Raw genomic sequence first — 24,381 nt, forward strand, 5'->3', positions numbered from 1 at the left:
CAGGCCTTGAGTCTAGCACATGTGGGAGCGGTACCGTGTCTGGTGCGGAACGCGTGTATAAACCCTCACACACAAACCCTCGCGTTGTGTTCACGCTCACAAACCCTCGCGTTGTGTTCACGCTGCTTCAAGTACAGCCTATTTCTCATCATGAGATACTGAGAAGAATGCTAGTGAGATGATGTCCACAGCAGCTTCAGCACATGGAAGGAGAGTCCTTGGGCTGAGCCAGTCCCAGAAGTCTGGAGTAAAGAGGGTCCCCGGGCTAAGATGGTGGGAGGACACGGTGTCAGCTCTGCGGCTGCTGCACCTGCCATGTCCTCAGGGCGGGTCAGGGACTCGGAGAAGGAGCCTCACGTAGGGAAGGAGGTCAGAGGAGAAGACAGCAAGCCTTCACCACAGCCATAAAGCATGGAGAGGAGGGAGGAGGAAGACCGTCCTCACAGCCTCGGAGGGCAGGACTAGTACCTCCGGAGGCCAGTGCGCTTGGCTGAGGGCTGTCCCTGCCCCTCAAGGGAGAGGAACATGAGCCTTCACTTAGAAATCTCAAACTCCTCTCTCCTGTCAGCCCACCTGAACACACAAGAATCATCAAGTCAAGATTTGCTAATAGGCCCTGAGATTAAAAAAAAAATAAAAAAATCCAATCCACTGAGTAGGCTGCACAGAGATAAATGGCATGAGCGGCCTTCCTCTTCTGTCCTGACTCCCTCCTTGTCTGGGTTGGTCACAGCTCACCCAGGACCTTTGTGAAGAGAAGGCTCCCTGACCCAGGGCCCTGGAGGGGACAGTGCCTGCCCAGCTCAGAGCCTGCTCCTGCAGTGACAGGGGCCCTGCAGAGAGACCCCATCTGGGGCTCCTCAGCCCCTTCCTTCCAGGATCACCACTGGGGCCTGAGCCAGGGCTGTGGCGCTCAGGGCCTGGCTTGCTCTAACCCAGGTCCCAGGGAACAAGGGGAGCACGAGCTTGTGCTGGCCCAGGGGAGTCACACCTGGGAAACACTGGCATGACCCTGATTACCCACTAGACCTCATCTCTGGGGTTCCACTAAAGGCAGGGACAGCCCCAGGTAGGTCACTTCAGGAGGTGGCTTTTGTCTTTTCAGGAGCTGGGACTCAGGTTCAGGTGATCAGGGTTCCCATCTGCTCTTCACAGCCCTGCTTACCTCACATTCCTGTTGCTTCACGTCCTAGGGTAATACAGGGTCTACTCGAATCTATCGCCATAGTTTTAGACTTGGAAAAGCTGGTCCTTTAATTATATGGTGCCGTTTGGCACAGGTAGGTATATTCACAGTTACTGTTCCAAATGCTGCATTCAATTTTAAACACAAAAGGTCCTTGAAATAACACTAGCCAGGCAGGCTTGCCCAGCCCACCACGGGTGCGAGGTGTAGAGGTGAGAAGAGAGGAATGTGGTGCCCTTTCCAGTTCATACCACTTCAGTCCCAAGGTTGAAACTAGCTGATAAGCACGCCAGCATCCTTAAACAAATCTCAAAGTTCTGATTCCCCAGCAGAATATATATATGTGGACTTGCTGATAAGCAGAGGGAGTCGGTAACGCAACCTTCCCTCCTCCATCCCCTGCCATGGACAAGGGGAGGCAGAGCCTGGGGGACCTTTGGAGACTCAGACCTGGTTCTAGGTGGAGAGTATTTACAAAGCTGGGCCCCAAGACAGTGGCCACTGAGGCCATGGTAGAGGAGGGCTAAGCCCATGGGTCTGACAGAGGGGGCTCCACTGGGGCTCACAGGGTTGAGGCCACACCCCCTCATCCATGGTTAACGACAGCCCTCAGAGACATGCATCACTCCTCAAGATTTCACACATTCAATAGCCATTCTCCCCCCATCGTCTACTTCCTTCACGAACAGGTAATGACTGCATCACACCCTCTAAGCCCCAACAGTGCTCCCTCCGCCCCAGGGAAGCCAGGAGCAAGCCAGCATCTCTCCTTCTACAGCCTGAGAGCTCAGTTTCCAGGGGGGACAAGGAACCTGGTCTCAGACAATAGTTGTGTGAAGGCCTCTGGGCATTTCTGAAATCAAACAGAACAACAGGCAAAAGGAAGCCTTCTTTCCTTCAAGGGGGCCTAATTTCAGACTCCTTGTGATAGAAAAGTGACTGAGCAGAAGTCAAGAGCAGTTTCCTGAACTCACAGGACATTTCGAATGTATAAACTAACGCTTGCCCACTGGTCACCACCTGGAGTGGTTAGTAATAACAGTACTGGATTAAGTTATCAGTTCATCACCCAAACCAAGGCCACAGCAGCTGGCCCCTAAGTCCACCGCAGGGCTCACCCGTTTCAGTCCTGCAGGGGGTAGAGAGACAGCGTGTCTGCCTCATCATCACCCCATTATCACCGTCATCACCCCATAAACCATGACAGCAAGGAAACTTGGGGCCGGGCCGGAATCAGGCCTGGAGAGCCCGGGGACAGAGCTCTGGAGAGTCAGAGAACCACGACCCAGTGGGCCTGGTCCCACCCAGATGTCAGGAAGGCGGGTGCTGTGGGGCCAGGCGGTGGCAGATTTTTGGGAAGAAGCTGGTCAGGGCCTAGGTCAGTCTCATGGAAATCTCCCTTCTGCACATTCCTGCAGGAAGTCTCCATCCCCACATCCCCACGGCCTGGGGCAGCTGAAGAAATGGATGGATCTGTTCACACAAGGGACCTCAGGGATCCTGAGATCTGTTCACAAAAAGCATCCCCACGTCCTGTTACCACGGGACACGTCGCTAATACTCCACTCGCTCAGGCACATGGCAGCTTCAGCAAGATCCTCCAGGACAGGCCAGGAGACACTGAGTTGAGTGCTGGTGACACAGGAGTCACCAAGCTGCCCATCAGGAGGCCGGGCTAGCACTCCACGGTCTTTGCCACCACTGCCTCCTAGTCCCCACCCCCCAGAGCCAGGTTCCTCCAACCTGCGGGGACAGATGGCCTGTGCTGAGGAGGGAGGACAGAGCTCTGCTTTGCTCCAGTCAGCAAGACCACAGGACGAGCGTGCTGCCATCGTTAGTAACCAGACACAGGATGTACTGACCTTCTAGATGAAGCCGAGTCATGACCATGGGCTCATTTCAGGGTATGAGGAGTGTGGGTAAACAGCCCTTGGACCAACTTCAGATGGCTACATTAAACCCTCAGTCGCTGAAGAAATACCTCTTGACATGAAACTCCTGACACATGATGAATTTGGTATTAAAATAAGACAGAGACACACATAAAATGGCCACAACACACATTTGGTTTCTGAATCCCTGTTTGGGGGCCAAGTTGGCCCTGGCTGTACAGGCGGCCTTTTGCGTCGGCTGCATCCGAGGCAGGAGCGCAGAGGCCCGTGGGCAGGGGGGAAACAAGGACCCTTAGGTCCCTGGAAGGAGGGGCAGGAGCTGCTTCCCCAAGTTCCCTCCTTTAAAAACAGGGCTAGGAATGCCTGGTGGGCCCAAGAGAAGAACACGGCTGGCCAGTCCGACTCCTGGAATGGGCGTGTGTCCCGGCGGGAAGGGGCTCTGACTCCACGTCATGCGTGTTCTGGAAAGCCCAGGGTGGCTTCCGTTTGGCATCTGTGTAGCAGCATCTTGGGTTAACAGGAGCAAGGCCCTGCGATGTGGGGCGGGTGGGGGCGGCCAGCCGAGATCCGGGGGCCGGGCAGTCAGGACGGAGTCAGCTCGCCTCTTGCCAATGATAAACCATGAGTTTAAAATTCATTAATACTCATTTTGGTGAGAAAAATTCCTTAGAATGGGAGCATAAAAGGACATTCCCAAGCAAACCTCAAGCCTTCCTGAGGCAAAGGGATAGTTCACATGAAATGCTGAGAACAACACTGAGCTTGGAGGGGTGACTGCAGACCCCAGAGATGGGCCTGGCAGGTGCTGTGTGAACACGGTTTCTCTTCATTCATCCTTCAAGTGCGACAGCGACACTCATGAGGGCACAGAGGAAGGGGACCCCTCCCTGGGAAGGCTATCTGAGGGGCAAGTCTGTCCTGTTAGGGATCATAGCAGAGTCCAGACAGAACAACGTACACTCTGCAAAAGACGCTTTTTTTAAAAAAAAAACCCACCATGATCTCCTGAAAAAATAAATCGCAATAATTTTTAACTTCATGCAAATCGAGGAAGGAGAGTGATGGAAGGTACAGCTGAAAAATAAACATGATTCTATGTGGGTGGAGGAAGTTTATCTCCAAGGTCTTGAACGCCATGCCCGAGCCATCGGTGTCCCATCTGGGGGTTCCATTCCTCCCTTCACCATCCTCCTCGGCGGCTTCTGGGAAGGGGACAGAGTCTTTGGTCTTGGAATGTTGCGGGAGGCAGCATGGCAGACAAGCTCACACTAATGGAATCGTGTTGACAGGAGGCTGAGCTCCCTGGGCGGGGGCCTGGGGCAGGTGACAGGCAGGCCGGCAGGCGCCGCTAGATGGCGCCCTCGCTGTGCAGGCTGTGATTGGCTTTGTTGTGTGTCACACAGTTCTGTTCATTGAGCAGGTTGGCCGTCTCGTCTGGCAACCCATCGTGCAGCTCCGTAAGAGTCAATTCAATTTTAGTGTTTTCACTGTCTGATGACTGAGGAGTTTTGTCCATCCGGGATGCCATCAAGGCATTTTGGTATTGCTGTCTTGAGATCTGGGGCCAGAAGGTGGCACAGAAAACAAACCAAGATAATTAGGTTTCCTTGTCACGACACTGAGTCACACACACCCCAAGCCCCCTGAACGACCCCATGGAGCTTCCTTAGAAGGAAATCCCCCCTCTCTCTTTTTCCCACTGTAGGTTTTCCTGTTGCTCTCTTAGACCTGGCTTCTCCTCACGTGGAATCACCACTGAACAGAGACTCTTTTAACTTTTTTAATTTTCATTTTTATTTTATTATTTTGTGTGTGTGTGCCCCTTCTCCAGCAGAGCATTTGGTGGATTCAAACTGCATGCCTCTGGGACTGCAGTGAAAGCTTCTTGCCACCAGGCCACCAGAGCTCCCTGACTCATCAATTTTTATTTATTTTTTTTTTTAAATTTATTAATTTTTGTGTGTGTGTACCATCAAATCGGATCTGACTGGTACAGGAGGAAATTGCCCCTCTTTCTCCAGCAGAGCATCTGATAGATTCGAACTGCGTAACTGTGAGATTGCAGTGCAGCTTCTTGCCACTAAGCCATCAGAGCTCCCTGACTCATCACTTTTTAAACTTCAAGTTGATTCTGACAGATATAAGCCCATTCCCAAATTTTGTCTCAAAATTTCACAAGAACTAACAAATAAACTTTCATTAGTCCAGGCTGGCTCATTCTCCAAAGAACATCCCTATTTCAGCTAAGAAAAAGGAGCCTAAAGGAGCTCTGATAGCCTGCTGCATAAGGAATAGCTCTGCCAACCCAAAAAGCAGCTTGGTCTTCAGGGCACAATAGCCTCCTCCCCTCACCCCATCTCAGGAGGCAGGGCTGTCCTCAGCCAAGTGGCCCAGTGGCCCAGCCAGAAAGAAAGTCACTACAGGAGTTCACCCAGTAGAACATGTTGAAAATCTTTAACTTTACCCCCTCTCCATCTCTTGTTTCCTGAAAAAAGTCTCACTAGATTTGAGAAGCCAGTGAAATAAACCTTTGCTCCCAGCCTAAGTCTTGAGCAGACGAGCTGAAGGCAGGGCCTGTGGACGTGAACTGAAGACAGGACATCCTCAACATGACAGAGGAGGCTTGATGGAGATTTTTCAGTGAATTTAATACTAGTTTTTCACTGAAACAAAGGGAAAGGATGCAAAGGCCAGGCCCCCACTCTCTTCACTTACCTTAACAAACTGAATGTCCGAAAGGGCGCGCACTGAGTAGTCGGGGATGTAGACCTGAAGGAATGAAGAGTTGAGCTGGTTGTTGCTGCTCCCGAGTGTCGGTGTGATAGCGTCAATCCGGTCACTTCGACTGAGAGAGTCTGAGTGATTCAAGCCACATGGACGAGGAGGTGACTTGTTTTCACCTGGAAAAGGGGGGGGAAGACCCACAATGCTTTAAGGCAGCCAAAAGAGCAAGCTCTCTGCTCTCCATTCACACACAAGCCCGGTTATCCGCGGCCATGCAGCTCCCCACCACGCCTTTCCTACAGCGTGTGGCTTCACTCAGGAACGGGCTGGGGTGGCGTTAGCTGTTTGGTTCTATCTCTGAACAGATACAAGACTCCCCAAGTTTCTAAGCGCAGTGCCTGTGGCGGCTGCATGTCTGTTCTGAGCATCACCATGTGCTAGGAACTGCAGAGATGGGGAGGAGAGAAAGTTCAAGATGCAGAAGCTGCTGGGTAGTAAGCATGGGGCAGGAGAAGGCAGCACTCATTCATCCGCCGGAAGCAAAAGCCGAGGACTCGGGAATGCTCATATATCACCACCTGCTCTTAAGAGATCGCTGTATTTCTGCTCCCTCACAGCGTACCCCAAGCCAACTCTATTATTATCTTCCCCTTTGACCCCAATTAAAACTCATTGGCAAGCAGCCTTGAGGAGAACTCAAGATTTCCAAAACATTGGAAGACACTAATCCCTTAAAGAGTGTGATCAAGTCCCCTAGGTGCAGGGAAATTCTTCAGTGAGATTTTAGCAGTTCTCTTTCATTGAAACAAAGAGAAAAGGAATTCAGGTGAGTCTAATGATGTTGGTGTTAAAGAGAAGTTCATTGTCATGACTTCATTAACAATAAAGCCCACCTCCTTGCCAAGGGCTCTTCAAAAGTATCTAACTAAGCTTACTGCACAACAATTATCTGGTCTTGAAGTACACAATGCCACAAGGTTGGAGGTGACACGTCTCTGATGGCTAGCTCCTCTCTGCAATGTTATGTGCTTCTGACATACTGCCATAGACAACAGGCCCTTGGCTAGTCCTAGCCATCACCTGACAGAAGACCTATCATCTCACTTGCCTACCAACCAATGACGCCTCCTCTCCAGGCTAAGTACTTCTGTTGTCTCCTAATAGATTTTTATCAATGCCTCATCCCATTCTGATCAATCTCTTAGAATCCAAGTGATCAATATCCATGTTACAGCACGACAGCTAGAGTACATGGTAAGTCTCCCAGGAATCTCAATCACTTATTCACTTTCTCCTCAAATTTTCATGCTACGATTCTCCCTACAACTTTCATATTGTGTAACAATTCTCCAATGGTACTCAAAATTCAATTGAGTAGTTCCTTTTGTTGTTACCACTTATCTTCTAAGAGAACAAGGCAAATTATAGCTTATCAGATGTTTTATATTTAACTGAATGAAATTTTGAACAGATTACTCAACTACACTAAGTTTCAGATTCCTCGTCTGTAAAATAAGACAATAATAGCACCTTCCCCCCGAATATGTGATGAAGATTAAAACTGAGCGAATGCATAAGGTGCTTAGCACAGCATCTGGTATCCAATTAGTGCTTAATAAATCTGGCCTGTCGCTATTATATTCTTTCCTTTTGACTTCATCCCCAACCTTTCCAGCATGTGTCTACCCTCACCACCAAGCCTTTCCATGCCATGGTAACTTCACCCAGGACAACAGAGCAATTCTGAAACAAGAGACCACATTGTACCCCGGGGCTGTTGCCACAAACCCCAGCACTGCTTTCATAGACACTTTTGAAATGGTATTTACTTTTGCATGCTAAAATTTATAAAGGTTGTAAAAATAGTCAAAGGGCACAGTGTTTTGTTTTTTTTTTTGTTTTAAATTTAGGTTGTTTATTTTTCATTTCAATGAACATCTACAGAGATTTTGGGATTCCATTCATTCATTGTTGCACCCTTCTCCCCGCACAAACCCCCCCCCCATTTGGGCACAGTGTTTTTTGATGACAGCCTGTGTGCTGGTAGGTAGACATCGGAAGCCTTGAAGAGTACTTCTAATTCTCCTGATATTTTCTCCTGTAAAATCCTCCCAGGAGACAAATGCAGTGAGATGTGAATTCACACCAGGAGGAATGCACACTCCAAGTGGCCTCCCCAGAGCAGGCTGGTTGACTGCCAAAGTTTTAGGACAACTATGAAAAAGCTTCCAATTTGATCTTCTTTTGCCTTAGATTCCCCCCCCCCTTCTTATTTAATCCATCCTGCCTAGGAATCATCCTTTCTTTTTGCTAGTATAGAAATATACAATAAAGAACAAGTCCCTAGTTTTACCCCCACCTTTATTTTTTATCATACTATTGCAGATCTAGGCAGCTCTGAAGTCCTGGCTACCCATAACATTGATTATATAGTTAATGTATTTGGAAGCAGGAGTGGCATCCACTTCCTAAACAACCTGCCTCCGGAAACTCTATGAACTTTGATAAATTATAGTAATAGAAAGGCTTCAGGCCTTTTGTTCATAGGGTCGCTATGAGTACTGCTCGACTCAATGGCAATCAACAACATATAGATATATAGATATCTCAGAATCAGATAGAAGGAACCCTGGTGATACAGTGAGTTAGGAGTTAGACTGCTAAAGGTCAGTGATTCGAACCCACCAGTTGTTCCACAGGATAAAGATGAAACCGTCCGCTCCATCAGGACTTGCAGCCACAGAAGCCTGTGAGAGAGCCCGGCTTTGTGCTGTAGGGTCACTGTGAGTCGGAACAGGCTCAATGGCGGGGAATTTGGTTTTTGAAGTTCAACAGAAAAGATAATTGACAAACAGCACTTCCATGAACTTCACTAGCTAGTCACTCAATGTCCATTTTGGTACATTTTATTTTACTTTATTATTTTGTGTGTGTGTACTGTCAAATCAGATCTGACTGGTATGGGAGGAGATTGCTCTGCCTTCTCCAACAAAGCCTCTGGTGGCTTCGAACTGTGAACCTCTGGGATTGCAGTGTACCTTTTTGCCACTAGGCCACCACAGCTCCCACATGTTTGGTAAATTTTAAAAGGCAGCAGATGAAAGCAAATAGGATAGGGGGCTGTAAAGTACAAACACAAACAGACACATATACACACATATGTATGTGTGTACGTATATATATGTTTATACCCATATACGTGTGTTCGTCTATATGCTGTCCAGTTAGTCTGACACACAGTGACCCACACGAGGAGACTCTCTCACCGGGTTCATAGGCTATGCAAGCAGATTGTCAGGTCTGTTCACATAGAGCCGCTGGGTGGGTTTGAACCATTAACCTTTAAGTCAAGCGCTTAAACACTGCACCAGCTCATTCAAATAGGCTATGATCTCACCCCTAAATCTGCCAAACATCTAAAAATCATATGTTTGAGGGGACTTCTCTCTAAGACAAGTATTGTCTCCTTTACCTATCAACATTGTTGAGTTTTGCTGAAACTGGATTATGAAATACAAATTTCACCTGTCAGATTTAAAACTATAAACTGCTGAACAAAGTAAATAAGAAACATTGTATTACTAAATATGAAAGTGCAGCAGTTTTAATTAAAGAAAGATTAAATCTTTTCCTTTCTTTTTAACAGCTGAACATATTAGCGACCAGATCCTCCCACAGGGGACAATCAGCAGCTGGTTAGGAATGTGCCCAGCACTAATTTCAAAACAAAGAGAGGGAGCCAGGAAGAAGAAGGAGCCACCTGGCTGACAGAGAGCAGGAAGGCTTGTACCCGTTCGCCTGAATGTTGGCAGAAAGACCAGAGAGTCGAGAATGGGGTGGGGGAGTCTGTGAACCAAGACAAGCTCCTGGCGCATCAGGCTTTAGCTCAATGTGCTGCACAGAATGAGCTCAGTAGAAGGCGGGGGTGGGGGTGGGGAGGGGTCCCCTGGGTTTCTCAAGTCATTCCACAAGTCAGTGCCAGGCCCCAAAGCAGCCCCCGTTAGCTGTTCTGAAACTTCCAGGCCAGGGGCAGGGCTGAGCAGCTGGGAAACACTGCTGGTCCATTTCAGAACCACTTTCCATTTCTCATCAGTGTTCCTGTTCCCAAACTCCCTTCCGGCCTCCCTGAACTCTTCCCGCATCTGCTGTGGGCTTACCCTTTCCTGGACTTCTCACTGTTAAATCACAGATCTCTAGGGTTCGAGAACTCAAAGAACGACTGGAAATAGTCTTGGTGGAGCCAAGTGTGTGGCAATTGGGAGAATTAGGAAAAGGAAACATGCAGAATTACCTGGAGAACCTGCTGCTAACAATTCTGTCCTGCTGACAACAAAGGTACGAGACAGGGACAGAGGAACTGAAAAATGGAGAAAAACCAGGGTGAGACTGTGTCAGAGGGCAAGGAGGAGACACCTGTAATCAGGAGAGAAGCGCACATCTGCCCTACAGCAGGAGCAGGCAACCTTGATGCTGGAGACAGAATGTCCTGTAAACACCCACAGCTTTCCAGAAAGAGGAACACAGAGGGAGCCTGAGATCCGGAGAGGTCTACCCGCCTGCTTCTTCACCAGCCCAGACCCTGCTCCAGCCGTTACTATACAGCGGGAGCTGATTCCTCAAAACTGTGCTGTTCTCAAGGAATTAATTCACAAACAGCCACATATAAAGTGGTGCCCAACAGCCTAGCTGTCCTAAGAGCAGGGCCCAAACCAGCAGGGCCAGCGCCCACATACTCAGTGCACAGATTCCTGTCCGCAGCAGGTAATTAGTTACTCAGTTTAATCTTATTTCAAATTATCACATTTCTATACAGTATACTTGGTGTTTTATGTTTCTGCAAACTACACAAATGCCTCATACAATCGTCTACTATGTGCAGTGTGTACGTTCTTTGCGCAGGCATGTTATACAGAGATATCCTATTATAATTGGGACCTCATACTTTAGAGTAAATAAAGACTGCCTTACATGGCCGACCTCCGTCAGCTCCAACGCCACGTCTTCACAGTGGGAGGAGCCTGATGGATGATCCCTGTGACTGGAAAGTGCCCCCAACACTGTCCTGCCGAGCAGGAGTCACACTCCTTGTGCAGAGCTCGGTCACTCCCTATGGAAGGTGATCCCTACAGAATCAATGTTAATCAATAAAAACACTATCTTGACATTCACGTACTGTACTAGTTGCATTTCTCAATGAACAGATACAGTCCTACGTCTTGGCTGTATAGTCAAGTCAAACATCAGGCTTTGGAATCAGGAACATGCTGTTGACGAACTAGCATTTGTAAGCTATGTGAGCCTGATGGAGACCTGGTGATGAGGCTGGTTATATGGAAGGACCACTCTTCAGTTCCTTTTCTGGTTGCGATCAGTCATTCTAGAAACCTGTTATTTCATTACAAATGGTGCTAATATTGCAATTTCATGAACCAGTTGTTGTTATTATCAAGTGCCATCAAGTCAGAAATGAATCACTTCTGAAACCTCCAGCGGGTTTTCAGAGGCTGTGATTGGCCTGGGCGTGAATTGCCCATCTCTCTCCTGTGAAGTGACTGGTGGACTCAAACCACATGACTTTGGGTTGGCACTGTGACTCCCCACCGCTAGACCACCACAGCTCTGTAATCAATAAAAAGGTACTAATTACTTTTCCACTTCTCTTTCTAAAGCTATCTTCTGAGTCTGGTCCTCCTAACCTGACGCCCGTCTGAGGTGGCTTGCCAAATGACAGTCACATCTCACTGCGACACCAGCATTGTCTATCGTGCTGGGGAGACGATGGAGAACTTACATGGACACATCACTCTGCTGTGTGTTCCTAACAGTCACGAGGAACAGTATCATTGAATCTACTCAATAGTATTGAAATCACTGTGTAACTTCCTTAAGGTCACATAACCCCATAACCCTGATGTGTATGTGATGGATCAGAGACTGGAGCCAGGTCTTCTCCTGCCTAGGTCAGAATCATGCCTCTCACTAAACAGTGAGAATGGAAAATCACCTTCAAGTTTACACAGAAACCTACCATTTAAGTTGGTTAGATGGTTCCTGTTTAAACCGGGTGTTAGTCAGCATTTGGCAATGGGGACACAGTGCCCACATGACTCAAAACCTGACCCACAACCACGAGAAGAGCCCGCTGGGACAGGGGAGGTTTAGAAATATTTGAAAACACTTGACAGTTCCCTAGGGTGTTTTTTAATTGCAGTATCCTTGAGTGCCTAGGACTGTTGTGTGGTTCAGTAGCTGAGAACTGATGATATTAAATGGCCTAATCTAGAAGCATCCCTTCCCCCCCTGCAAGCTGGTTTTCAGACGTGAAAGCATTCTCTTTTTAGGGTATGTTTGAGGTTTTGTAAGATCTTTCCTAGCATGGCCTGTCATTTGAAATTTTGGCCACAAGGTGGCACTCCAGCATTTCTGTTTACCTGCCAGGTGTGTTCCAGCTTTGGAAAGGCAGCCGGTGCACACCATAAAGACAGCAATGCAAAGAGGAAGGAATGCGTTCTATTCCCAGAAGTGAGGCAGCAGCCCATCAAAGATCTCTGTGTGTGCTCCTTCAAGGATGGACACTGCTTGTTCACATCTTGGAACCTTGTGCTCTGAGAACTTGGTCAAATGACCCATGGCATATCCACCCTGAGCTGGGAGACTCACCCACCTCTAAGAATATGCAAACTTGACCTCCAGAATAGCTAACATTTCAAAGACTCCACATTACCAAGTGTTAAACACAGAGCAACTGGAACGTTCATATTGTACAGGTGAAATGTACGGTAAGGAATGTAAACGCGTACAGCCATCTACTGACGCAAAAGATACGCATACCTTATGGCTGAGCAATTCTATCCCAAAGTGCTTGCCTAGTGAAAATGCACATACATGGCCACAGAAACACGTGTACAGGAATGTTCACAGAAACACTACTCATAAGCACTCCACAGAGAAAGCCACTCAAATATATCCACCAAGAAGACAAGAAATGGTGTGTGGTATATTCACACAATGAATCCTACACAGTATTGCACTGACATGAAATACAATCACACACAATACAGACAAACGTCACTCAATAGAATAGATACCATGCAGTCTCACTTACATAAACCTTAAACTAGGAAAAACCGAATCTCTAACTAGAAGGCATTAGGGCAATTGGAAGGAAGTTTGTCATGAGGTTACATCGCAACCAGGGTGCTGGTTTACACAGGGGTTCAGCTTGCAGATTTTGTTTTTTTTGTATACATGTTATGCTTCAATTAAAAGGTTTAAAAAACTAACTAAGCTTAATTGGTAGATAAAGAGAGAAAGCTGAGGGCATCGATTACAAAACCGGAGCCCAGGGCTGAAAGGCTAAAAAGGAAACTCACCTGGAGAGGCCGTGAGGGCCATTACACCATAGTATGAAAAAGCACTTGCTTCGAACTTCATACCTTCCTTCCCAGCTTCTACTTCAACTTTCCCCTGCGGAAAGGAAAAAGGGAGCATTTTCAGCCCAGTAATGTGAATCCATTGCAAGATCTTCTCTTTTCTCAATTTCTTGCTTAAATTCCTTCTCACACAATATGAAGAAGTAGAACTTTCAGATAATGTTTTCTCATTTAGACAGAGGTGTGGGCTAATGTACCTTTTATTATGAAATCTGGATATGCACATACGACATTGAATTTCTGCAAGCTCATTTAATATTTCCCCAATACTCTTAGTTTGTGGATTTCCATACCCCTCCCAATAATAAAAAGGCGGTGTGCTATACTAGCTCCAGCAGAGGGACTGACCTGCGGGGACGCCTGCTGATGGCCAACCACGCTGTCCTACCGGAGCAAAGGTTAGGGCAGGGACGGGGGCAGGGCCAAGGGTCAGTGGAGTTTCCAGCCAAGGAACAGAGAGGAGTAAACTGGCCCTCAGCAGATGGGCTGTTTGTATGAACCCACCCCCATCTTGCTGGCACAGTGTTCTCGCCCACTGAGATGAGACCTCTTGGGGCAAAACCTAGGTCAGACCCCCGAGAGACCCCTCAGGCCACGGGACTGTCCACTGCCTCAGCACCTTCAGATAGTGATTTTCGTGCAGGACCAAACCCCTCTTTTCTTCCCCAGGGTTTCTCCCAATTCTTTACTTTCTCTAGCTTGTCTACAACTTATCCTGCACCTTATTCACTCGTTGGGGACAGACTGGGTCTTTTTTGAGACTACTGAAATACCTTTAGAAGTGAGTTTCATGTCCAGATTTCTGAGTCCAAGGTTAGACAGTCAACTCACATTCCCTACCTCTGCCTCTCTAGTGAGACAAACCCATCTATCATGGGTCCTTTATAATGGATACAGAAAAAAAAATCAAGCTACCATTTATTGAATAGGAACTGTGCAAACATGTTAGTCTTTTGTTAGTTCATGTAAGGTATAGTCTCTAAGAAACAGAGGGAGCACCGGTGACCTAGCTGCTAAAGAAGTTGTGCTGCCAACCCAAAGGCATGTGGTTCAAATCCATCAGCTGCTCTGTAGGAGAAAGAAGAGCAGTCTCCTCCTGTGCAATTTACAGCCTCTGAAAAGCCACTGGAGGGTCAGCTATGAGTCTGTCCCTACTTGATGGGACACAACAGCAACCACAAAGACGACTATGAAATACACCTTATTAGCCCCCCCCAATAAACTGGCAGAGTGGGGTTCAGAAAGATCAAGTCACCAAAGTGTCCATTCTTAACCCACACGCTACACTACAGCAACCACTGACACAACCTTCCTGCGTATTTTCCATTACTGTTGTGCGTTGCTCCCTGTTAAATTATTCCATATTAAATTCTCAATTATGTAAGGCATTTTCCCCCAATCCTTTCTCAAGACCATCTGCTGCCTTTATCTTTTAGGCTGGCCTACTCCCATAGAAAGGATGGCTTTATCCATCCCTAAATGTCTTGCTATTTTGAAAATGAATGTAAAACTCCACCAATAATATAAAATCAACCTGCAAACAAACAGGTGCCGAAACCCCCTCGCATGTGGGTTCCCACAGCAGAGGTGTCAGGGGCCTTGGGAGGAAGCGGGCCTTTGCTCCAAACACTTATAATCCATGGGGACGAAGCACATGACAGCCAGACGCACAGGCAGTTAAGCAGAAGTTCTACAGGAAGGAAAAGACAACGGGCATCTCAGGGGCTCAGAAGGAAAAATATCTACCTCTTGTTGATATAATTAAAGGCAAATGTAAACTCTGAGCATGAACAGAAAGACGAAGGAGTAAAGGCAAACGAGCATCGAGGACATAGGCTCTGAGTCTGGTCTGGAAAGGCAGCGTGGTGGACTCACCTGGAGCAGAAGCTCCTCGAATGAGAGGCTAAGAGACCAGGGAGATAGATCTAGACTTCCCCTAGAGCGGTGGGCACAGGCCTGGAGAGAGATCACTGTGACAGAAGTCATGACTGAGGATCAGCACAGCCCGGAGAAACATGAGGGAGAACGAGGCATAAAGGGGGAGAGCCAGTGATTAATCACAATAGGTCTGCTCGGAGGGTCTGAACAGCAACACAGGAACAGAGGGGGGCATGGGTGTGCAGGCCATGAGTCAGACGGGAGGCGGGGAGTGGAGTGGAGTAAGAGGGCAAATTGTGTAACCAAGGCTTCTGATCAAAAAGACGGAAATGGAAGAATAAAGGTGAGAAGTAAGTTTAGAGAGTGGACAAGAGAGAGAAAGGATCCAGTTGCAGACAGGATGGAGAGCAGGAGACCAACGTGCAGCCAAGGGAAGGGACAGACAAAGGAAGGGACAGACAGCTGGGTCCTCCCAGAGCTCCACAAACAGACCACTGCTGGTCTAGGAAGAGGGAGACCACCAGCCCAGGGGGCACTTCCCACACCACAGAGAGGAAAGGAGCAGGGGCCAGGGGAAGGCAGAGCAGGGGAACTGCTGATTAAAATTAGAGGGAAATGGCACAGGGGCGGGAATGGGCACAACCGCCAACTCACCACGCAGGGGGAAGCGGGCAGCTGGGGAAGCAAATGCCAAAGGCCAGCAGGAGAAGTGATGCAGGGCAAGGCGAGGAAGGGAAGCGGGAAGGGGCACACCGTTCACAGACGAAGGGAAGTCAGGATACGGGTGCCTGGTGGCATCGAGCTTCTTAGCTAACAATTGATTTTTTTTTTTTATCAGAGAGTGAATGTTATATAAATGTTGCCTGACAAGTAACTATCTCAAGAGTAACTGGCAGGACATCATAACCTGAACTTTTACAGAAGACCAAGAGAAGTATCAAATACGACAGAGCCTCTTGGCTTGACTGCCATCATTACGGATCTTGGATTAATGTGATAACTTGATTTGTAAGCTGCAGGACCTTTTGTGTTATGTGTCTCTCTACGTGGATGTCACTTCACTACTCTGTCATGATAAAGGATCAGAGCTGGCAGGGCAACACTCACTATGAAAACAGACCCTGCCTATTGCTTGGAAATGAGATCTTCTGTGTGGTGTTTGCCACTTCCATGCATGGGTCCTCTGCCTAGTATACACCAAGGCAGGATGCCCAGGCGCTGTGAGTGCTGGAACCATCTGGGGATTTAGAAAAGATACTGATATCTGGGTAATATGCAGAACAGCATTTCACATTCTCTTAGACTCCTTGGAAGATGGATACATCCCTGAAACTACTGCCTTGAGACAATTTCTAAACCTTAAGACAAAAATATCCTCTGATATTTTAAGTCTCCTTAAAACCAAGCAATAAAAAAAGTCAGACCATGCCAGGGAGTCCAGACCTCATTGCTGACACTGCAGTGGGGTTCTGAGACTAAATGACCAGAGAGGAGATGTCCATCTTTGTCCTGTGGAAGCGCGTGTGGATTTGAACCACCACAGAGGGTCAGCCTTTAGATTAGCAGTGCAACTTCCTACAGACGAGGCCACCAGAGCTTCTTATCTTTAAACCTTACACCAAAAACATCTTCTAAAGTCTCCTTAAAACCAAGCCATAGGTTGGTTCAACTAGTTTGTTGTTGTGTTTTGTTTTTTTTCAAAGTCAGTCTTAAGTAATATCCTCTTTCTAGAACTAGTGTACAGATAGTTGTTAACCCCTATATAGGAGTCAGAGTGACAACCACAACTCAAAAAACTAGGTGGGGCTCCTAGGGGTCATTAGGTTTACAGCCACAGAGGAGGAACAACTCAGAAAAAGGCAAGTGAGAATGGATGCACAACTTGAAGAAGGTAACCAACATATCTGATGTAGGCAGAAACCAACATAACCAACATATCTGATGTAGGCAGAAACTGTTGGATTGGGGCATGTTTTGCTGTGCACATTCTCAACAATAACAACTAAATAAATAAAATGATGAGGCCCAGCTCCTACTCCAGGCATTCTGATTTAGTTCGTAAGGGTACAACCCAGGTATTAGGTCTTTCAAGAGCTCTCCAGATGACTCAAGTGTGTGCATCCAGGGCTGGGGCTCACTGTGTAATTCTCTCTGTGAACAATGGCCCCAGCTCTGACACTCTGCAGAGTCCAGTCTCACAAGAGAGTCTCCCAATGTCACAGCAGCAGTGAGGCCGCTCACCAAGTCAGGACAGCTACAGAAAGAATGAATGTTCTCCCCACAGAGGTGAGCCATTTCTAGCTGACCTCTCTTCAAGACAAGAAGACCCCAGGCAGAGGAGGAGATCAAGGCTCTGCCTTCAGGATTCTATGTAGCCCACATCTATCAGGCTGTACTGGGGACAGACACAGGGTCACCAAGGTTTTAATCCATAACATAAAGAGAGTAAATAAAGGGGGGGGGGAAATCCATCAACTATCACCACAATTTCATAAAAGACCAGGTACGTGAATCTCTAAAATACAGGGAATATAAACCTACAGCTTTATGGAAAAATTCACCAAGAATTTATTTTCTTATTTTGTCTCAACTGGTAAAAAACCTTCTCAAGTAGCAGCAGTTAGAAGCCATTGCACGGGAGAAAAGTGCAACAATGAATGAATGGAAACCATAAGTCTCTGTAAACTTTTATCAAAATAGTAATTAAAAAAAGATGCAGGGAGCTCTAGTGGCCTAGTGGCAAGAAGCTGCACTGCAATCCCAGAGGTACATGGTTTGAATCCACCAGATGCTATGCTGGAGAAGGAGGGGCAATCTCCTCCTGTACTTGTCAGATCCAATTTGACAGTACACACACACAAAATAATAAAGTAAAAATAAATTTAAAAAAAGAAGAAGCGACTGCACTAGATTAGCTTTATTTTATTAAAATTGCAATAAAGTCAAGGATCTCTGAGATGCCTTTCAGTTCTACCATCCTACGATTCTACAACTCAACAAGGGTTCTTAAACTGCACAGATAGTTTTAGAGAAGATTTAGAACTACCCTTTCTTCCAGAGTCAAGCCTTTCTAGCAGGCAAGTTCTAGAAACATCTACCAAAAACATCTTTTATGCGTCCACTTGTGCCAATGGCTCTAAAAGTGATTATTTTCACACAAACCTGCAAGTGCTCAAACTTGAGTCATCTCCATGAGAAAACTGCTTTCCCAACTCAAAACTAACTGTGGTATCTTCTCAGATAACAATTCTTTCCAGAGAGGGATTGGCGCTATCTCTCAACTTTCCAAGTGAAAGATCAGTATCATGAGACGGAATTTCTCAAACACCATATGAATCTTCTTCGTCTCCAACTCACTCTCAAGTAACCTCCCCCCACCCCACTGTTTTATTTGGAAATCACCATCATAAAGTATTCAGTGGGGCCTGACCTCTGAAAGCAGCTAGTTAAATGGCAGAGACACAAACATCAGATTGTGTTCATCAGCACTGCCCAGCAGACACAGACGGGGCGAGAGTCCCACCCACAGGCACCAGCGCCCACATCCCGTCTGCTCACAGCCTTGAGATACTCTGAGGCTTAATGTTTGCCAGCACTAGTTCTTAGTCTGGGGGTTGCAAGTGGAGTCCTCACACACTGCAGATTTGCTTCATAAATCTTTAATTACCAAGAAGATTTCAATGGTCAAAAATCAATGTAAGCATATTTTTGGACCGCCGAGTTGATCATCTGTCTTCTAACCAAGTGCTACCACCAGATGTCAGTGCCAGCATTGGCATGAGTGTTTATAAGCTCAGTGGTGGGAAGTCAGGCCACCTCATCAACTGGGAGCAACTGAGTGCTAGTTAGAAATGTGGAGTCATCTGTGATACCCACCTATGAGGAGAACTAAAGAATCAGAAGCTGCATTTCAACGAGATCCCCAGGGAATTCATAGGCACACTAACTTAAAAAAAATTATTTTCTATTATTTTGCTTACAAAGGTTGTATACATTGTGTTTCACACTATTCTTCATTTACACTGTGTTTTGTATAAAACCATTCCCATTCGTTATATTTTATAAAATTAATTACCATTGGACTATGCCCACTATTACCCTGTCTTTTCAGGTCCCCACTGGATCTTTCCTATTTCCTTTAGCCCCTCCACCCACCAAACCGTGCAACTCCGTGATTTCGCCCCTACCCATCCTCACCTCTCTGCTCCCACCCCTTCTGACCTTGGATCCCCCAGACATGTTTTCCTAGTGATCCTTCTATTTTACAAAAATGGTCATATGCAGTATTTGTCCTTTGCATATTAACTTTTGACAAGCACTGAGCTGAAGAGGATTTAACATGCAATAATTTCATCGTGTGTGTGTGTGTGTGAGAGAGAGAGAGGGGGGGGGGACTGTAGTACAAGATGATCATAGCAAAACCTGCTGCATAAACCCCCTGAGCAAAGGGGTGGAAGAGTCAGTCAACCCTGGGCACCTGGAGACCTGGGTGCTGGATGCAATAGAGCCTGTACCCCAGCTGGCCAGCATGAGTTTTAGCACCAAAAAAGATCATTCACACATTTGGAGTTTAGTATTAATTTACAAAAGTGTCTTCATTTGGAGTTGTACATAACATAAAAGGTGCTTATCTGGTTTTATATTTACATATATTAAATGGCATAATAAAAAATACAGAATAAATCTTGAGAACTCAATTCTGTTCTTTTAAAATGGCTGTTACTTATGAGGGAAAAAACGGTTTAAAAGGCATATGTGATTAGGTATTTTTGTCATGACAGGAGTGGACCTGGGGGGGAGGGATTATAAAACAATGAAAGAATTTTTATTTTCCTTTTCAAAGAGAAGAGTGTACTAGGGGGAGGAGGGGTGGACAGGGAGAAAAGTGCAACAATGAATGAATGGAAATCCAAAGTTTCTATAAATTTTCATTGAAATTAATAATAAAAAAATTAAAAAATATTTATGATAACAAAACAAACAAACAAACAAACAAACGGCTGTTACTTATACTTGACTCAAGCTTGAGAATCCACCATTACACTGAGTCACTGGTGCCTACGACTCAAAAATTTGTGAGAAAAATTTTCTATGAAAGGTTTAACTTCCTTTCCCAAGAGCAAGTAAAACGGTATTAAATATGCTCACAACTAAACCCAAGCCAAATGACCCTATAGGACAGAGGACAACTGCCCCACGGGTTTTTCCAAGGCTTTAAACTTTATAAAAACAGACCGTCACATCTTTCTCCCACGGAGCAGCTGGTGGTTGATTTTTCCATGAACAGCTAAGCACTTTAACCACTATGCCACCAGGATGCTTTAAGTGTCGTAAAAATAAAAATTCACTGCTGTGAAGTCAGAACTGGCTCACAGCTGAGCCGCTAGGGTTCAGCTTGAGACCCCAGTGCTCACCGGTCTCCCCCAGAGCTGCTGGTGAATTCAGACCTCGAGAGGAAAACAGCCTTAGATTAGCAGTGCTATAACCACACGACCAGGGTTCTCCTTTCATCAGCTGTTACGTACCATCGAGTACGACTTGCCAGCAGGTTTTCACAGGCAGTAAGTCCCACTGGGGAGACTGCCCACCTTTCTCTCGTGGGGCAGTGGTGGATTCAAACAGCATGCCCTTGGTTTGGCAGCACAACTCCTTACTGCTTACTTGCAACGAGAGCTTTGCATTCATTTCTTCATATACAAGCATACGGGGGAGTGTCTGCATGTATTCCACACCCTGAGGCTCTGCCATTTCAAGGGGTGTGATCAAACTACAGCACTTTCCCGCTTGCGTTAACTGGCTTAGGCTGGTTTTTCAGTCAAGAAATGATAGATGCTTAATGCTGTGACTCACCTTTCTGACATTTATTGGTATAAGCATAAGGATTTTCCCCTACTAACTTCCTAATTGTTGTTGTTGTGTACCACTGACTTGGATTCCGGAGAGGAACAGATTTATGTTTAGCAGCTCTACAAGCTACATACACTACCAGACTTCTGTACTTAATTGATGTGTACCACTGAGTCAGAACCAACTCACAGATGACTCTCCAGCAGGTGTTCAGAGGCAGTTAACCACACAGGAGGAAACTTTTCCTCTTTCTTTTGCGGAACAGCTGGTGGATTTGAACTGCGTGTCTTTAGGATCGCGATGCAGCCTCTTACCACTGAAGTCTATTTTGATCCTGTTCTTACACAAAACTATACCTACAATCCTAAAACAAAGAGTCACAGCCATAGTGAATGCTTCTTTAAGTGTACTGGCCTCTAATTTTGTTTTGGAATTCTCCATCAATGCTCACAAGGGAGACTGGTCCTTAATATCATGAAATATTGGAGTTAAGTTCTTATGAGCCATTAAAGGAAAAAAAAAGTATCTGACCATCATACTACCTTCTTCTATTTGTCTAATTTTGAAATTATGAGTTCATTAACTTTTCTCCTACTTAATCCTTTCATTCTAGCTGATTTAAGGGGGAGAAGGGAGCTCTGGTGGCACAGCTATAGGTCTTTGTGTTGCTAAACTAAAGGTGGCTGGTTCAAATCTATCAGTGGCTCCCTCCCATGCAATTTACAGCCTCCAGACACCTGCTCGGAGGGTCAGTGATGATTTGGTGTTGACTTGATGGCAATGAGCCGGTATGGATAAGTGTTGAGGGGGGGAGGGGAACTAATTTTGCTTTTTCTCTTTGAAGAACATTTATTATGCTAATAGCATATTGATTTTTTAAAGCTATAAATATTGAGATTTCATGACAATTTTTAATGTACTTTTTAAAGTTTGCGGTTTCATTCTTTATCTAATAATTATATATCTCTATTTTTCCTAATTAGTCTAAGTACTTAAAGGAATAAAAATGTCTGGAATTTTGATACATATATGGTATAGACATTGTTTGGTATTAGTCTTCCACAACATTCCATGCATGTCCTCGCTAATTCAGTCATCATATCTATTGGTGACTTGCCATCAATTCTGTTTTTAAATGGTTATTTCTTTAAATAGTAACACATGTACCTGGCAAGAAATTTAAACCTTACACAGGAGAAGTAATTTCCCTTCCACAACTAATCCCAGTCTTGCATGTTTCTGTTACTTTCTTAGAGGGAACTGTTGTTCCCTCCAAGAAATCCCTCTGCATTTACCTTGGGTAACCTTCCAGAGGAATTTTGCATGTATGTGTGTGTTTCTGTTACAAAGAACATTCCCCCCCCCTTTTTACACAAATAACTCATTGCTGTCGAGTTGGAGTCTACACAGAGCTGACCCACCAGTGGATTTTTGGAGGTTGTAAATCTCATGGGAGGAGATTGCTCATTTTTCTCTCTCAGAGCTGCTGCTGCTGGATTTGAACCAGACTATGACACCAGAGTGCACAGAAATGGCAGTATCTCATATATCCTGTTCTGCATCTTACATAGAAACTTGCGTAAGGGCATTTATGACAACTGCAACAAGGCTTAACACTTCTCAGTTATGTATTTTTATTTCTAGCCATTATGATCCATACAGTAGGTTTCATGAAATTTCTATATGTTTATTTCTTTAAGTTGTTGTTATGTGCCATCAAGCGGGAAGGGACTGACAGCTGGGTTTTCAGAGACTGTAGCTTGCACTTGAGAAGAGTGTCCTTCCTTCTCTCGTAGAGCAGCTGGTAGACAGAGCCACCCACCTGCCTTGGGGCTGGCATGCAACTCCTTATCACCAAGCCACCAGAGCGCCCTCTGAGTTCGCTAGAACTCATTTTTATGACAGGAAGTGAACCATATTTATGAAAGTTTTATATGAAAAAAGTTTTTATATGAAAACCTTTTTATATTAAAATTGTGTTTCTCTGCTTTTATGTTTAATGTTCCTTAAAAATTGTGGTGATGGGAACTCTGGTGGCCTAGTGGCAAGACGCTGCACTGCAACCCCTGAGGTACATGGTTCGAATCCACCAGATGCTCTGCGGGAGAAGAAGGGGCAATCTCCTCCTGTACCAGTCAGATCTGATTTGACAGTACACACACACAAAAATAATAAAATAAATTTTTTTTTAAAAAATTGTGGTTATATCCACTTCTAGGTTTTTATTTATTTTTTTTTTACATTTAAAAAAAAGTTATTTAGGGCAAAAGAGTCTTGATGGGTGGAGTGGTTAAAGCTCACAGCTGCCAGCTTGAAAGGTCAGCAATTCAAACCCATGAGCTGTTCAGTAAGAGAATGATCTACTTCCATAAAGACAGCAATTCTGGAATCTTACGGGGCTATTATAGTCTGTCCTATAAGATAGTTATAAAATGAATACTGACTCAGTAGGAGATCTGATTTTGGTTTTTAGGCCTGGTAGAGGAAATAAAGATGTTTCCACAATTTATTGTGTTTTCACAACTACCCTTAATGAGATTTCAATATATTTTAATTTAAAATAAATTCTTTTTTTCTGATAAAACTTGAAATTTTAACCTTTTATATTTATGTAGTGGGAGCCATGTGTATGATAACTTAGAGAGCATTTTTTAAATTTGGGGTTACTCAGTTTGCTTTGAAAAAAATGAGAATATTTCATTGAGAGTCAAACTAAAAAAATGTTTCTATTGATAACTGACTATATTTCAAAACTGCAATATTTCAGTAAAGAGCTGTTTCCACAGTGTGCAGAGAACGAGGTCTCAGCACTATGAAGCTGAGTCAGGAAAGGCAGACAACTGCCGGCTCGTCTGTTTTTGTGCTACTGAAAGCGGGGCGGAGGGGAGGGTCACACTTCTACAACATGGCTTGACTCCCCGCTCCTGGGCAAGTGACGGTTCAGGTGGAATGTACTTTCTAAGTCATGATACTCATGCTCGATTGACACGAGGCGATATGGTATTTCAACCTGCCATACTTAAACTGGAGAAGGATGGGCAATTGCCTCCCACTAACCACCTCCGAAAACCCGCTGGGGGGTCAGGTATGGGTCAGTTCCGACTATGGTATTCAACAACAACAATATGGGTAAAAAGTCTAGATAGTGTCATGGTTAAGTACTCTGCCACTAACCAAATTATTTGTAGTTCAAATCCATACAAAGGCTCTAAAGGGAAATGTGACCATTTTTTTCCCGTGACAATTACAGCGTGGGAAACTATATGAGGCACTTAGTTTTACTCTGTCACATGAACTCACTACACACAATAGCAACAACCAAGAACACTATTCTGAGCACCTCAGATAATAAATAAGCACACAGGCCTTATCAAAAATATCTTTACAAGATTTGCTTCTAAGTGGACAGGGATGATGAAAT

The 24,381-nt window shown here is 45.5% G+C and overlaps 1 protein-coding gene across 2 annotated transcripts in view; it reads right to left on the minus strand.

Moving 5' to 3' along the window:
* Positions 1 to 3,709: 3,709 nt before the first annotated feature.
* The window catches only part of CNNM2 (cyclin M2), a 179,386-nt gene continuing 158,714 nt past the window's right edge, over positions 3,710 to 24,381 (minus strand). Inside the window, exons 5-8 of one of the 2 annotated variants that reach the window (XM_006879970.1) lie at positions 13,176 to 13,269; positions 10,094 to 10,159; positions 5,794 to 5,978; positions 3,710 to 4,636 (exon numbers count right to left, since the gene is read on the minus strand). In XM_006879970.1, coding sequence (XP_006880032.1) covers positions 4,427 to 4,636; positions 5,794 to 5,978; positions 10,094 to 10,159; positions 13,176 to 13,269 — 555 coding nt within the window. In that variant the 3' untranslated portion in view covers positions 3,710 to 4,426. The remainder of the gene's footprint in view (positions 4,637 to 5,793; positions 5,979 to 10,093; positions 10,160 to 13,175; positions 13,270 to 24,381) is intronic. The other variant, XM_006879971.1, reaches the window with a different exon arrangement.

This window comes from Elephantulus edwardii, unplaced genomic scaffold, assembly GCF_000299155.1.
Source record: "Elephantulus edwardii isolate Elephantulus edwardi_28Jun2011 unplaced genomic scaffold, EleEdw1.0 scaffold00006, whole genome shotgun sequence".
NCBI lineage: Eukaryota > Metazoa > Chordata > Mammalia > Macroscelidea > Macroscelididae > Elephantulus > Elephantulus edwardii.